Below are 15,687 nucleotides of genomic sequence, written 5' to 3'. Positions count from 1 at the left end.
TAGCAGCCTTCATCTTTGTTTCTTCTGTCCCTTACTAGCCAGGGGAAGGGCAGCTCCTCAGTCACTAGCCACAGTGTTCAATCAGTAACCACAATGCTCAGTCACTAGCACAAGGTCACAACTATAGAAAGGTTAAAAATTCTATACCATCATTATCCAGGCCCAATAAGGAGCCTGTTCAAATCTGACTGAGAAAAGAACTTTCAGGAGTATGTTGTTTTCAGCTGATGTTTCCCTGATTTTGATTGCCAAAATTAATTGAACCACACGGGTCTCTGGGCAACATTTGGGTAGCAAATAGACTGTCCCTCAGCAAATACAGTCAGATGAAAGCCCTTGGATTTCAGTTATTTATAACTAAGATAAAAAAATCGATTCCTAAGTGAGAAAACCAGCAACTTACTAGGAAAGAACTCAGACAAATGGTGGAATAATATGGACCTCATCCTGTAAAATCTTCATCTAAAAGTTCCGACAACCATAGATACATATATTTCTGCGTTTGACTTTTGAACTGGATTTGAAGTGTAAGTTACTGTAAAGCTGGGATTTATATATACTTATGTATACATACTATATATACACACTATATTGCATATATACTATATGCAGACCTATTCAATGCTATTGCTCTCCAACCTTGGTACCACAAATCACTAATGTAACACAAAAATACAAAGCAATACTGTTTATTCCTCATTTTCCACCAGAATAACAGATTCTTTCAAGGTATTAACTATTTTCCTACCACTACTTTTCCACTAAAGCTACTAAATAACTGCCAGAGAAACAGTATGAGATCCACATAATGAAGAAAGAAATACATGTCCCCACTTCCCTTTGGTTTGACCACTTTGCTATAAAGTCTGATCTCTCACAGTTTTTAAAAGTAATCAGCATTTAGTATCATGTTTACTAAATGGGATGTAGGAGACTTGGCTCCACCATCACTCTCCTGAGATCTCAAGCAAGACATTTCCTTACCTTGATATTTTAGATCTGCCCATTTCAAAATAAAAATGATGCTTGCTTTTCCCTCATCTATTTGACAGATGACAAAACCCAAACAAGTAGTAGTAAAATGTTTGTCATTTACCCAAGAAAATCACTGGTGTCAATAGCTCTGCTGACTAATGCTCCCAAACTAATACTTGATTGAAGTAAAAAAAATTTATAGTGCCTATACAGGTAAGTACTGAAATACCACAGAAAATGAAAAGAGAAACCCTGAAAAGCTTTTCTATATGAGGGGGGACGCATCATCTAATGCATCAACTAATGCATCATCTAGCTAAAGAAATGTCAAGTAACACTGGTACTGTTTAAAGAGTCTATTTGGTTAAAGAAAAAATGTATATCACCAGTTCATGCCTTTGCAGTAATATTAGTCTATAAAAACTGTGTCATCGCAGACATTTAGAAAGTTTGCACCTAATAAAAGGAAATACTTCCAAAAGGCATTGCTATTTGTGCATGGTGGGTAAGTTGTAATGTTAAAGGCCACACGGAGCTCTTACGGACTTTGCAAAAGCTACTTCAGTCAGGTCCATCTCTTATCATTGTCCCTTGCTGAAGTGCCTTATGAGACAATAGACCTCTAAGCATTAGCTATTCTTGCCCAGCAAAAAGCAAGAGAACTGTGGGAGTCCAGAAGTGATGTTAGCAGATTTCTAAGTGAGAACATCAGACACTATAAGCGTTACTGGGGGACGCAATTAACATTTCTTCCTCCTCCTTTTCCTAGTTAGTGACACACAGATGAACAACTTGGTTATTTTTCTTCAGACTGTAAAAAGTAATTAAACTACTAAATTATTCTGTCCATAAAATACAGTAATAAAAATAACTATTATTTAGGATTATGTAATTTCTTCCACTGAGCCTATTTAGACTTTGCACTCAAAGTATTCTGAAAAGAAAGGGGGAGATAAAGCAATAGTCTGATGCAAATAAATCACTGATATTTAGAAATGAAAGTAAACCAGACTTTAGAATACACCCATTAAATAGACTGGCAGAAAGTTACTGTATAAACTTTGAATAAAGAAAAATAACATTTACTGAGCGCCTGTGTATTTGCCAAGCAGCACACACATCAACACCATGTCTCATACATGTTTGAAGTGAATAAGTGTAACATTTTATCTATTGTTACTAAGACCTTAAAAACCAAAGCATTCAAGTCATTCCCATGAGGATAAATGAGTATTAGAGGGGGAAAAAGCCAAGTAAGGCAAGTTTCAAGTTTGTTTTCTTTTAACTGAGTTTACAGAGCACACTTCAAAAGCTAGAAAAGTAACCACAAACTAGTATTTTATTTACATGTGGCTTTCAGTATTTTCAGTTTCTGAATCCCCTTATCTTGATGCCAGTAGAAGCAAAGAAGTTCAGACACATGGGTTACCAGAGAGTCATATATAAACTGGCTTTTCTTAAGTCACCCTTTGCAGGAGTCTAAAGACTGCAAGTTAAAAAACTTTGGCTGCACTAATGTTTTTCAGAAAGCCTCCTGGCCCAAGTAGATGGTCTCATTCTGTCAGCATGCTGCACACATTCCAGACAGCATTCGTTGGCACCAAGCAAGTCTTCACCAGTGAATTCTAAGCTCTTTATCCTCACTCTGCTGCCCAGGCAAAAACAGCGCTAAGTCTCTTTTCATTACCTTGCTCCAATGATCACAAGATAGTCCAGTAACCGAGGGCAGGTTTTCTTCTTCTGCACCATTGTCCTTGCTGCCCCTCCCTATGTCATCTCAGTGAATGTCTGTTCATCAATCCAGGGGTCAGTTATCCAAGTTAGCTGGGATTGAGCGCCTTGGGGAACCAAATCTGCTTCAAAGTGCCTGGTAAATCCAACCTATGAGCAAGAAAAGCAAAGTGTCAAAGGTGCAATCAGGAATACCAAATAATACAATTTCATGACCTTAACTATATTCCCCAAAAGCCTCAGTGTTCTGTGCAATAGTGGCCACCCCACAGATCTTTCTCTTCAGAGAACGGTTTGGGTTGGAACGGACTTTAAGATCACCTAGTTCCAACCCCCCTGCCTAGTTCCAACCTCCCACTAGATCAAGTTGTTCATGGCCAGGTCCAACCTGGCCTTGAACACTCCCAGGGATGGAACATCCACAAGTTCCTTCATCAGTATAAAATCACAAACCCAGAAAAGCAGAGAGCTGAGAAAACAAACAAAGAAGTACAAGAAGATCTCAAGAAAGCCCACAGACAAAGAAGCGTATCGCTGGCAAAGAACTATTCATGAAATGGTCTGAGGCAGGAGTATTGTTTAGGCAAACCCCTAGGACTGCTACAGTGCTTGGGAAAGCAGCTTTAACTGGCAACTCTGTACAGTTGAACATGACTAAAGGAGAAAACACAACCTGAACAGATAAACAGAATAACTAAAGATGGGGTAACAAGAAGAGATGTCCAATTTGATATAATGCACCTCACCATCCCAAACCTGGATGTGGCATATAGCAAGAATGAGCTCCACAAGCCCCAACAACCAATCTCTAACATGATATCTGTAAAGATACAGAACTGCAAAACTGCAGTTTGGAACAGCAAAAGTTATAAATGATAGCTCAGTTTGATCATAGAATCACAGAATAGTTAGGGCTGGAAAGGACCTTAAGGATCATCCAGTTCCAACCCCGCTGCCATGGGCAGGGACACCTCACACTAAACTATGCCACCCAAAGGTCTGTCCAACCTGGTCTTGAACACTGCCAGGGATGGAGCATTCACAGCTTCCTCGGGCAACCCGTTCCAGTGCCTCACCACCCTCACAGTAAAGAACTTCTTCCTTAATATCCAACCTAAACTTCCCCTGTTTAAGTTTTAACCCGTTACCCCTTGTCCTGTCACTACAGTCCCTAATGAAGAGTCCCTCTCCAGCATCCCTACAGGCCCCCTTCAGATACTGGAAGGCTGCTATGAGGTCTCCACGCAGCCTTCTCTTCTCCAGGCTGAACAGCCCCAACTTTCTCAGCCTCTCTTCATACAGGAGGTGCTCCAGTCCCCTGATCATCCTTGTGGCCTCCTCTTGATTTGTTCCAACAGTTCCATGCCCTTTTTATGTTGAGGACACCAGAACTGCACACAATGCTCCAAGTGAGGTCTCACAAGAGCAGAGTAAAGGGGCAGGATCACCTCCTTCGACCTGCTGGTCACCCTCCTTTTGATGCAGCCCAGGATGTGGTTGCTTTCTGGGCTGCAAGCGCACACTGAAGCCGGCTCATGTTCATTTTCTCATTGACCAACACCCCCAAGTCCTTCTCCGCAGGGCTGCTCTGAATCTCTTCTATGTCCAACCTGTAGCTGTGCCTGGGATTGCTCCGACTCAGCTTTAGGACCTTGCACTTGTCACGGTTAAACTTCATGAGGTTGGCATCAGCCCACCTCACAAGCGTGTCAAGGTCCCTCTGGATGGCATTCCTTCCCTCCAGCGTATCAACCAAACCACACAGCTTGGTGTCATCACCAACAGCCCCAACACTGATCCCTGAGGGACACCACTCGTTACTGGTCTCCAGCCGGACACTGAGCCATTGACCACAACTCTTTGTGTGCAGCCATCCAGCCAGTTCTTTATCCACCGAGTGGTCCATCCACCAAATTGATGTCTCTCCAATTTAGAGACAACGATGTTGTGTGGGACAGTGTCAAAGGCTTCACACAAGTCCAGGTAGATGACATCAACTGCTCTACCCCTGTCCATCAGTTCTGCAGCCCCATCATAGAAGGCCACCAAATTGGTCAGGCAGGATTTCCCCTTAGTGAAGCCATGCTGGCTGTCACCAAGCACCTTGTTGTTTCTCATGTGCCTTAGCATGCCTTCCAGGAGAATCTGCTCCAAGATTTTGCCAGGCACAGAGGTGAGACTGACTGGTCTGTAATTCCCCAGGTCATCCATTTTCCCCTTCTTGAAAATGGGGGTTACATTTCCCTTTTTCCCTTTTTTTTTCCAGTCGTCAGGAACTCTTTCCTTTTTTTTTTTCCACTTGTTGATAACTCAATTTATCTTCTCCACTTACTCCATACCCCACATTGCCTACAGCTACTTTCTCTGCCCATTTCATAACAGAAAAAAAACCCTCTTGGCACAATTGGTATTTTACTGCAGGATCATTATTTGCCAATAACTCTGTTTAATAGACATGCAGAACTCAGTAAGCACTGTAAATTTGTTCTTTCCAATCCCACCATTCATACTTAATTAAATTCATAAAAGAGAGAGGAAACAAATCTTAAGAAGTAACCAAGCTCCATATCACAACATTTGAAAGCGATCTGAAAACAGAAATTTTCTGAAACATAAAGTTCTCAGCAACTCCACAATCAAAGGTACTCACACTGTACTACAAGTTTACTGAGTGTCTCAATGAAATAAAAGTAATAAAGTTATTTTGTACTAAAAAAAAATACCTGCTTGTCTGTTGGGGCACATTTAGAGCAGGGTTGCTATTTCAGTTCATGTTTGCATCCTAAGGCTATCACAGAATTCAGAAAATTTTCACTGTATTAAGATCTTTCAGCTCTGCAGCATAAAGTTTAGATTTAATTTCTGTAAAAGTAGAAGAGATTTCCTAACAATCCATAAATAGCAGCAAAAATACGTAATTTTCCTGTTTCTCTCACCACTTCACATCCAAAAGCTAGTCAAAGGCACTTTAACGGTCACAATCACGTTCAAACTCGAGCAACACATTTGCATTTATTCTCAACATTTCAGGTCCAGAACTGGGGATTTTGTTCATTACCCCTCCAAAGGCCAGTAAGGACACAAACACACCAAAAAAGAATGTATATGATCTATCAGAAAAGGAAAATCATACCTGCCAATAAGTACTATTTATGGAATAATAAACTGAATGAAACCCTAATCCTCACACACACAAAACCCCACATTTTGTAAGACTTTGTGTTGCATGGTTTTAGCAGATCCTCACTCACAGTTGCTGAAGGCTCCTAAGTGACAGCACTATGAATTACCTTCAGCAGCAACACCTCTGTAAATTATCTTCTCTGGACAACAGAAAAAATAGACACAGGAAGCAAAGCTCCTGATTCTTCATCTTAATGATATTACTGAAAATACTGTAGAATCTGTCCTGCAACAGCTCTTGATCCAGCATGTTCTGCAAATTTCTTGTGGAGATAAACTTGAGAGGAACAAGATGAAGCTGGGATGATCAAGTGGCTCTTTTTGCCTTCAATTTTAACAACTACTGTATCTATTTTCTTTCCAAATAGCTTTAATCAGAACTCCTTATGGAACTCACTGTTCAGTTACAGATATGGGCATAGAAGCTACCACAAGGTAACCTAGGAGTATGACTTCAAGGCGCTTCTGCTACTCAGTAGTGACCAAACATGTTCTTCCTCTATAATAGAGACTATCCTACCTCTCAATGAAGGTGGAAACAGTAAACTGCATTTACAATGGGTAAGAACATACGCAATGACTACAGGGTAAATGAGAGGCTACAAGACCACAACCTTAACTCGCCTTCCAGTAACCTGTCCGTACCCTGTGATATTTCTCCTATTCTCTACCCTGGAGGACATCTCTTATGACTGCAATTCATTACACAGCTTTCCTACAGATCTGCAAAGGAACTAATGAGGTTTGTGATATGAAGACCTCCATCAAAACTCAAAAGAGAACCTGAGCAGACCAGACTGAAGCTGCAAAATAAGATCTGAGCACTTGCCAAGATTTTTGATTTCTAATGCAACACAGGAAGACCACAGATACAGATATTTTGCAGGCACTTCTAGGGTCTACTTTACTTGGCTATGTATTCTTAACAAGGCCACAGTTACAGTGAGTCATAAGAAGACAAAGGTTTTCTTTTGGAAGATGAAGTTTTGTTGGATTGGAACAAGAGGCAGAAGAATTAGAACCATGCTCAGGGGTTTTCCCTTCCTCTATTCAATCTCTTCTTCAGATAACTAATAAGGGATGATGGCACCAGTGTAAGAGCATTAGATCAATATTTGCTGGAACTCCCCTTCTTACTCCTGCTGGGAATCAAGACACCACAGCTGATGATCTGTACAAACCAACACAAACAGGCATTACAGTCATGCTTTTCTCTTCCTCTCTGCCAAAAGTTTACTTTCAGGACAGTGTCATTCCCTCCTCTGTGTTGGTAGAAGTGTTTGTGCAGTTACATGGTGAACCAGATTGTGGAACTGATATGGACTAAAACTAACACCTTTCCTTCTCCTCCCTTTGTTTTTACTAGGTTATTTCCATGACTTTGTTCACCAAGTGACCACACAAATGCTTGTGCAGGCACAAAGTTATAGAGGAGCCATCAGCTAAAGGAATTTGGAAAATGTGATTTAATGTTCTATGATCACACGACCACAGATGACAGCTTCTCCACAAGAAATAAAGAAGTAGTTTCTTTCTCAGAGAATTACTACCAACTACCATCCTTTCTCTAGCTCCTAGATTTTACAGACTAAGTACATTAGAACAGAGAAATCAAACAATTGAGAGGTACTTCCATTTCTCCTCTTTCATGTTTGCATTTGGACCTGACCTGAGAGCTTATCTTGACTCTGAGATGGTAAAGGTTTTGATATTGATGGCCTCTTCTCTCCCTCAAGCTGCTTCTGTAAAGGTCATTTGCAGTGTGCTTTCTCTTTGCAAGCATCTCTGACCCAGCCCGTGGAAGGCTGAATCCACAAGCAACACTTGAGAAGAAACTTCCTGCAACTTAAGCTCAGAAAAAGGAGAAAAATGAAGAAGTGAAGGCTACCACAGGAACACACTGCACAAACAGATTACATACCAGAGAACACTATGATTTAAATAAGCACTCATATGGATGCTGAACAGGCTGGTGAGAATTAACACTACCTACGTACTGTAGCAGCCATCAGTAATACTCACAAACTAGTAGAAATTGGCACAGTAGCCTAGACACAAAGAGAAGGAGCCAGCACTAACCCACAAGTAACTCAAGACAAAAAAGTGTCCAAAACAACACTTCTATTACTGGCACTACTCCACATTTCAACATTCCCCGAACACCCATGGTTTAGATAGCAGCACAAGTGCTTAATGGCCAATCTCCATTGTATTCTGCAATTTGAAGTCCTTCCAGTAATAAAGGTCTACATAAACACACACACACAGACATGAAAAGCACCACACCGCAGAATGGATACGGTAGCATGAAAGAAATGCAGCAGATGTTTTATCAGTTCAGAGCCATCTGTGTCAGATCAATACCCAGCATTAGCCCCAAAACACTGAACTGAACTGTGCAGCACCCCTGTCTCATCTACCCCTTGGAGTCTTCAGTCTTCTTAAGACACCAGGCTAGAGAAACAACGTCACTTAGCCAAAGAATAACACAACAAACGGTTAACCCAACTTAGCTCAGTTAGTCATTTTCTTCACACAGAAGCTTCCAGCTTTGATAGTCCAGCCTTACACTCGACTGCATGACAGTCAGCAGGTATTTGAATCACTGCTTGAAAAAAAGATAGGAAGACAGCAGACTGTTTTCCAACAGGCAAATGTTAAGCCCTGCTTACCTGGCAACTCTTCCATAGTTTAGGATGGCAGCAGAAAGGTCTCTCCTTCCATTATCTCCAGCTTTTGTCTGGTACAAGGATCACACTGCACAGTTCACCAGTGCATAGATACCTTTAGAATATAATGAAGTGTCAGATGATTCAATTTACTGAGTGAAGAGCATGAGAGGAAGTCATGGAGACAGCAAGAATTACAGGATAGAAGCCATATGAATTCTGGTTCACTGAAATCTCACCTTGTGAAAGACCAGATTTCGAGCCATGTCCAGAAGGAAGTAAATTATGTTCCTTGGAACATCTTGAATTTCTATTTATTCTCGGCCAAGATAGTCTGTACTCAGTTCAGATCTATAGCCACTATGCCTGACCTTAGTGCATTGTTTCCTGTGAACTCAGGATCCATGCCAATTGGATTAAACCGAAAGCTGAAACAAACACAAATAGGGCCAGAGGTATCAGTGCCCACTTTTTGGTTGATATATGTTTCCTTTTCTCACATTACACACCTTTATTACAGATAGCTGAGACAGTTCTCTGCTGTGAGAAAGAGGTGCAAGTACCTCAGGACTAGCCAATCTCACCTGTATGCCCAGGAATCCCACTTAACTCAATGTAGAATTGGAATCAACACAGACTGAAGCAAAATATGAACTATTTGTGGTAGTTTTGACCTGTCTTAGACATTTTAATAATCTTTAAGGAATCTTTACCTCTGATATTTTGGTTACTTCTTCCAAGCTTGTTTCAAGTGATTCCAGTCACTCTCTCTGATATAACACTATTTTTGCTTGTACTAAGCTTTTGAAGAAGCAGAGAAGCAGTCCTCCTTTCACAACAGCCATTTTATAATTTCTCTGCTTAACACTTGTATTAACATTAAACACTACTAGTAGGTTTATACTTAAAAATATGCAGCATTCTAGGAAGCCCTTTACCTCTATTATCCAGATACTACAGTGGCTCCACTAACGCAAGAAGCACAGATGAGTTGAGTACACCTCCCCTTCTCCAGAGCTTGACAGAACATGGAAAAACTTCTAAAGTCAGACCTGGATGGACTTGCTATTCTGGTGCAGCTGCTTTGCGTGCTACCATGCTCCTTGGCAAGGCAGCAGTGCATGCCAGTGCTGGGACTCCCAAAAAGATACCAGCACTTTGGAACAAAAAAGAAAGAAGGAAGGCAATTTCAAAGCACTGCAAGCATGCCTAAACCAGACAATGGCATACTTATCTAGTTTAGTGAGTCTATAACATAGGTGTGGTTCTACAAAATGCCCGAGGATAGTTCCAAGCATAAGAAATCACCCAACAGAGAACAGGGCTGCAGGCAGATTCTAAAAGCATTCTCCCTGGAGCACATGCATCACTGGAGTCAGTAAGAGATCCTTACAGATAGAACAGCAGATGCATCCCAACTGTTTTCACTTTTTATCTAGCCATAAAGCTTCAGGAAAAGGACAGAATAAATCAGATTAAAGAAAATTAGAGAATGAATTGTGAAAATAGTTTTGTACTACTCAGACATCCTTGGATGCCCTTCTGAAGAATGATAATGATTTAAAGATTTCTTCCTTTCCTACCGAACGCTATTATCTGTTTGCCTTCTGAAAACAATACTAACACAGTCAAACATCCGTAGCTTCCACATTAATTACCCGAGCAAACTGGATGAAGCAGGACAGGAATGCCAACAAATAGACTGAACATGACCAGAGTTAGTTCACAAATGCAAGTATCCTGCCACACAGACAGGAACCTTTCTGCAGCATCACAGAGTAAAGCTGGACTGGTTCAGGTTCTCGGTTGCTATAGTGACTGATTTCCGTCCCTGTCAGATGTCATATGCTGGCTCGCCAGTGCTGTCACCTCCTCCTTCCCCCCTGCTTCAGCCAAATGTTTGAGTACAGAAGCCTGCTGTACATGCAAGTTCACGCAGCTGCCACACATGCACATGCTGTGAAAACAGACCCACAGGTAATCTGATTCAGATCAATCTCCATAGCAACCCAATCTTCAGTCCCTAGATTTTAGCCTCTCGGGTTTATTTATAGAGCAGCTGCAGCGCTCCATCCCCCCCCTGCTCCACCACCAAAGCTCCCAGCACTGCCCACACTACAAACAAGCTTCACTCAGGCACAAGGACTGCCTAGAGCCAACGCTGAATACTCCCCTTCTGGCAACCATCAGAGCCTGAGCTAGACACCCTGTGTAGTGTCTGCAGAACATTAAACACCTCCCAGTCAGGGAGGTTTTCCATATCCATGAATAGTACAAATCTCAAATGTCATCATTGCTCATGGTCAGCTGAGTACCAACAGCGTGACAAAATCTGCTTATCCAGGTACCCACGGGATGCTTCCACAAAGACCCACTTCAGCTGCTCCTCTGCGTACCCATGGGATGCTTCCACAGAGACCCACTTCAGCTGCTCCTCTGGGTACCCACGGGATGCTTCCATAGAGACCCACTTCAGCTGCTCCTCTGGGTACCCACGGGATGCTTCCATAGAGACCCACTTCAGCTGCTCCTCTGGGTACCCACGGGATGCTTCCATAGAGACCCACTGCAACTGCTTCTTTGGCCTTGTGCAAAAAGGATGTGCAACATGTGCTGACACAAATGTTGTGTTAGGAGGAGCTTGCAGGCAACAGCAAATACAAAGGAGCAGTCCCAGCAATACCTGTCCCACAGAAGCACAGCTGGACCCACTAGTAGATATTTGAAAACATGTGTCTGGGACATTCATTTATTAATTGTTAAAAGCAAATAAAAACAAAAAAAAAAACAAAATGAAAAATAAGGCCTTGAATGAACCATGAGAGATCAGCATGTGAGAAAGAACAGAATGCAAACACTGATATCCATTTTATTCTGCTACACTCTTTGGGAACATCACCCACAATAAACTAATGGAGGAGAAGCAAACACTTTTAAAGTGCTCTGCTTGCAATCAGGAAGATGACAGATTTTAGCCTCAGCTGCAGTTCATTTCATTCACTTCAATTTAGGTTAAAGACTTTATTCTCATCCCCTCCTTTACTGCCCGAAATGACTCTCTCGTGATGCTCCCTGCAGCTCCTCATTATGCAGGTCACACCAAGCACCACTCACCATCTTCTCATGGAACATAAATCCTGCTATAAAACCCCTCTGTCAACCCGGGCAGTTCTCCTGCTCTCCACTGCTTGAATTTAAACTCACCTCTTATTTAAAAAATGATCTCCAGAGATTCGCATGAGAGAAGAGCAGCAACACAGGAGCTTTGGCTCCCTGCCCTTCACTCTTTGTGTCTGTCATTTGTTTCCTCTCCTTGTGCAACATCATCATCATCACCACAAAACCCAAGAACCTTCTCATTTATTTCTGTCTCATCAGCTTTTCACTGACCCTCAAACCTCCAGTTACAATCACGCATACACTCTGGGGGGGGGGAGAGAAAAAGAGGGGGGGACATCCAAAACCTACACAACGCCCCCAGACTGAATTAGCTTCACCTTCTGCAACCATAACAGCATCACAATATTTTTCCAAACCAGAATTGCTTTTGATTTCAGCTTTGAGTTGAGACTTCCTCTGAGCACAGCGTTGACCCCAGCACTGACAAGATGCCTCCATTCCCAGCCCTCTGCCCAGCCCCTGTTTGAGGAGCAGCAGTTCCCATAACATGTTTTTTCCAAAAGGCAAACACCGCTAATGTACAGCCATAATAAATGAACCAGAAAACAACAAAGCATGTGACATTTGAGAGAACTGCTGGATGTAGATGCAGCTGCTAAATTATTCAGTGCTCTCCCTTGCCACAGCTCCTTCCTCAGCCATGGTGAGCAGCTCTAGGCTAGCAGTTCAGAGAAAAGACTGGTACAAGAGGACAGCAGGTAGAAAAGACACACCACAGGCAGTGAGGAGCACACCAATGCCTAGTGGCTTCTCTCACATAGGCTTCAAGCTATTCACAGTGTCATTTACCAGGTGGCATCTCTCCTGGCACCACCACCACCAACTACAGGCACATTCATGGAGTCACAGAACAGTTTGTTTTGGAAGGGACCTTAAAGCTCATCCGGTTCCAACCCCCTGCCACGGGCAGGGACACCTTCCACTAGAGCAGGTTGCTCCAAGCTCCATCCAACCTGGCCTTGAACACTGCCAGAGATGGGGCAGCCACACCTTCTCTGGGCACCCTGTGCCAGGGCCTCAGCACCCTCACAGGGAAGGATTTCTTCCTAATGTCTAACATAAATCTCCCCTCTGCCACGTTAAAGCCATTCCCCCTTGTCCTGTCACTTACCTGCCCTTATCCAAAGCCCCTCTCCAGATTTCTTGTCGGCCCCTTTAGGCTGCTCTGAGGTCTCCCTGGAGCCTTCTCTCCTACAGGCTGAACAAGCCCAGCTCTCTCAGCCTGGCTCCATAGCAGAGGTGTTCCAGCCCTTGCGGCCTCCTCTGGACTCTCCTGAGCAGCTCCATGTCCCTCTTATATTGGGACCCCAGAGCTGAACAGAGGACTGCTGAAGATGGGCCACAAAGGGACAAATGGCAGGTTCACTGGGATCCCAACAATAAATTCATGTCATTTATAAGGCAGAAAAGGAGGACACTCGCAACCTGTGTGGAAACACTGAAATATTGCTCAGGATAATGAGAACCAGAAAATAAGGAGAAGTATTTTAAATAATCCAGTTATCTGGCTGTTGATAGCAACACAGAACTGGTACTCAGAGCCTCATATTTATTTTGCCTCATCTTAGAAACACTGATCATATCTCCCCACATGTGCCACCTGCCTTGTTATTCCTTCCCTCTACATGCCTCCCTCTCGCCTTCAACACTGTGGAATACCAGAAATTTCTACCCTCAAACCAACCCTACTTTTAAGTCTGGTGATAAATCATAGTACCAGCTGATCAAAACTAAAAGGAAATCAAAGAGTAAAGCCCACTTTCTATCTGCTAGAGCTCTAAGATGTGAGAAGCACGCTTTTGGCAGACTCACTCACACATAAACATCGGGGGAAGCAAGCTGAGAGCAGAGAAGGGATAGGAGCCACCTCAAGCAACTCCTAGGGGCAGAACGGGTCCCAGGAGGACCTTCTAGACATCTGCAGTCACCATGGTAAAGGGAGGAGGGAAACACAACACCTGATGGCGATGTCTGAAGGTGAATGAGAGAATTATGTCGCGTAGAGGACAGAATGAGCATGCCCAGCCCAGCTCCAGCAGAGCACAGTTTAACCACTATCTAGTGGAAACAGATGAAGCAGCAAAGTGGCTCAGTGTTCATGTATGACATAGTTTTGGTAAATACCGGGTTTGATTCTTAATCATCTTTACCACCAAAACCACTCCTCCCCTTCTGCTTTGTGATGAGATGCAAACAGGCAGAGGCAGGACTCCCCATCCCCTGCTAGAATGGCCTTTCCAGAGCAAGTACAAGATACCCAGGCAAGAAGGGATCCAGGGAAGCTGCTGTCAAAGCTATGGGCAAGAAGACCAGACATTACTACTGACAAGTGGCAAATTCAGCTACAATATACAGGGATGCAGGACACAACCATGATGCTGAACTCGCAGATGCTTAAAGGTCCTTTCCAACCCAAACCATTCTGTGTGACAAAGGAATAGACTAAGAAAATTAAACTGACAGAGGGGAGATTTAGATTAGACATTAGGAAGAAATTCTTCCCTGTGAGGGTGGTGAGGCACTGGCACAGGGCACCCGCAAAAGCTGTGGCTGCCCCATCCCTGGCAGTGTTTAAGACCAGGTTGGAGCAACCTGCTCTACTGGAAGGTGTCCCTGCCCATGGCAGGGGGTTGGAACTGGATGAGCTTTAAGGTACTTTCCAACCCAAACCATTCTATGATTTTATGACAACAAAGGCTGCTCTGCTCATAAGACAGATACAGTTCCTGGAAGTTATCAGATAGATCACTGTCAATTTGGGTCTCTTTGTCCCCTGTGTAAAAATAACAAGGTTAATTTCCTGATTATCACAAATAGGGCTTAGGAGAGCTGTCTGGAAATTAACTACAACCAAAACAAAAAGGAGAGATCTGACAAACATTACAGAATACATCAAAGGCAACATCACAACCAAACCTTTTTGGGGCTGCTGTGAAATATTCAAGGCTGTGGGAGAAACAGAAAACCATGAAATTTTGTTCCTTCCTGCTATGCTGACGCATTATTTCTCACAGGGACCTGGAAACACAAGTCTCTCATTTAACCACAGTGCCACTGTATGGGAACTGTCTCAGCATAGGTAATTCAGGCATATGCAAGCAGCACTTCTTACTTTTAAATGACTGCAAGGGTCCTGCGAGTAGCAGTGATGAAAAGTAAATGCAACCTCTCATAATTCCATGGTTTCTGGGCACCAAAAGGCAAAGCCTTTGGAGAGGTCCCTGCTATAGAGATTTCTGAGCTCCTGGCAGTATGTGGGTCATCTCTTCCAACCCGATTTGCTGGGTTTGGTGCTTCAGTTGGCTATTCTATGATCCAAAAGACAAATCAGGAGCATGTCCCTCAAGCATCAACAGTAATTTCCATGTGGCCATGAGAGGTTTAAAGGACTCAGTGACAGAAAATCTAATGGCTCTAAAGTTATTTTCTAGCTCAGACAGGAGAGCAAAGACCAGCTGAATTACACAGGCTGGGTTACAGAGAGTGAACAGGAGGTCATCCTAACAGTTTTTCATAGCTCCTGAGGTGGAGAAGGAAAAGCAGCACACCCTCCCATCATCAAAAGAAATAACACAATTGTTCCACAGATTAACAGATTATCACACTAAAAAAACATTCCCTTTTAACAGATGCCTCAAGCTGCTCATTTGTATTTCGCTTTGTGTCTTGTTTAGGTCACCAGCGATGCTTTTCCTTCATGAAAATTTATACCTTGAGCTAGATGGAGATTGTTTCAACTGGGGAAATGATATTCATCTTGCATATCAAGCTCCCTCATTCTTGTTTCTGAACCCTCTCCTCATTGCTGCTAATCCCCAATCAGTAGCTGCATTCTGTATTTTCTACTAGTGCGTTGAATAACTATGTCAAAGCCTTTCCACTGAGGGGCTGCCCAGAAATGTAATGCAGTACATCTTAAATGCAGGCACAATAGGGCCAAAGGAGATTT

The 15,687-nt window shown here is 42.9% G+C and overlaps 1 protein-coding gene across 23 annotated transcripts in view; it reads right to left on the bottom strand.

The window, feature by feature from the left end:
- Positions 1-2,856, bottom strand: part of MADD (MAP kinase activating death domain) — a 55,383-nt gene extending 52,527 nt beyond the window's left edge. For all 23 annotated transcript variants that reach the window (XM_057408820.1, XM_057408822.1, XM_057408842.1 and 20 more), the window contains exon 1: positions 2,663-2,856. In XM_057408820.1, coding sequence (XP_057264803.1) covers positions 2,663-2,724 — 62 coding nt within the window. In that variant the 5' untranslated portion in view covers positions 2,725-2,856. The remainder of the gene's footprint in view (positions 1-2,662) is intronic.
- Between the last annotated feature and the right edge of the window lie 12,831 nt (positions 2,857-15,687).

This window comes from Pezoporus wallicus, unplaced genomic scaffold (assembly GCF_028554395.1).
Source record: "Pezoporus wallicus isolate ANWC-B61680 ecotype Strahan unplaced genomic scaffold, APGP_CSIRO_Pwel_v1 contig_6382, whole genome shotgun sequence".
NCBI classification, from domain to species: domain Eukaryota; kingdom Metazoa; phylum Chordata; class Aves; order Psittaciformes; family Psittacidae; genus Pezoporus; species Pezoporus wallicus.
This window is presented reverse-complemented; position numbering and strand designations above follow the sequence as displayed.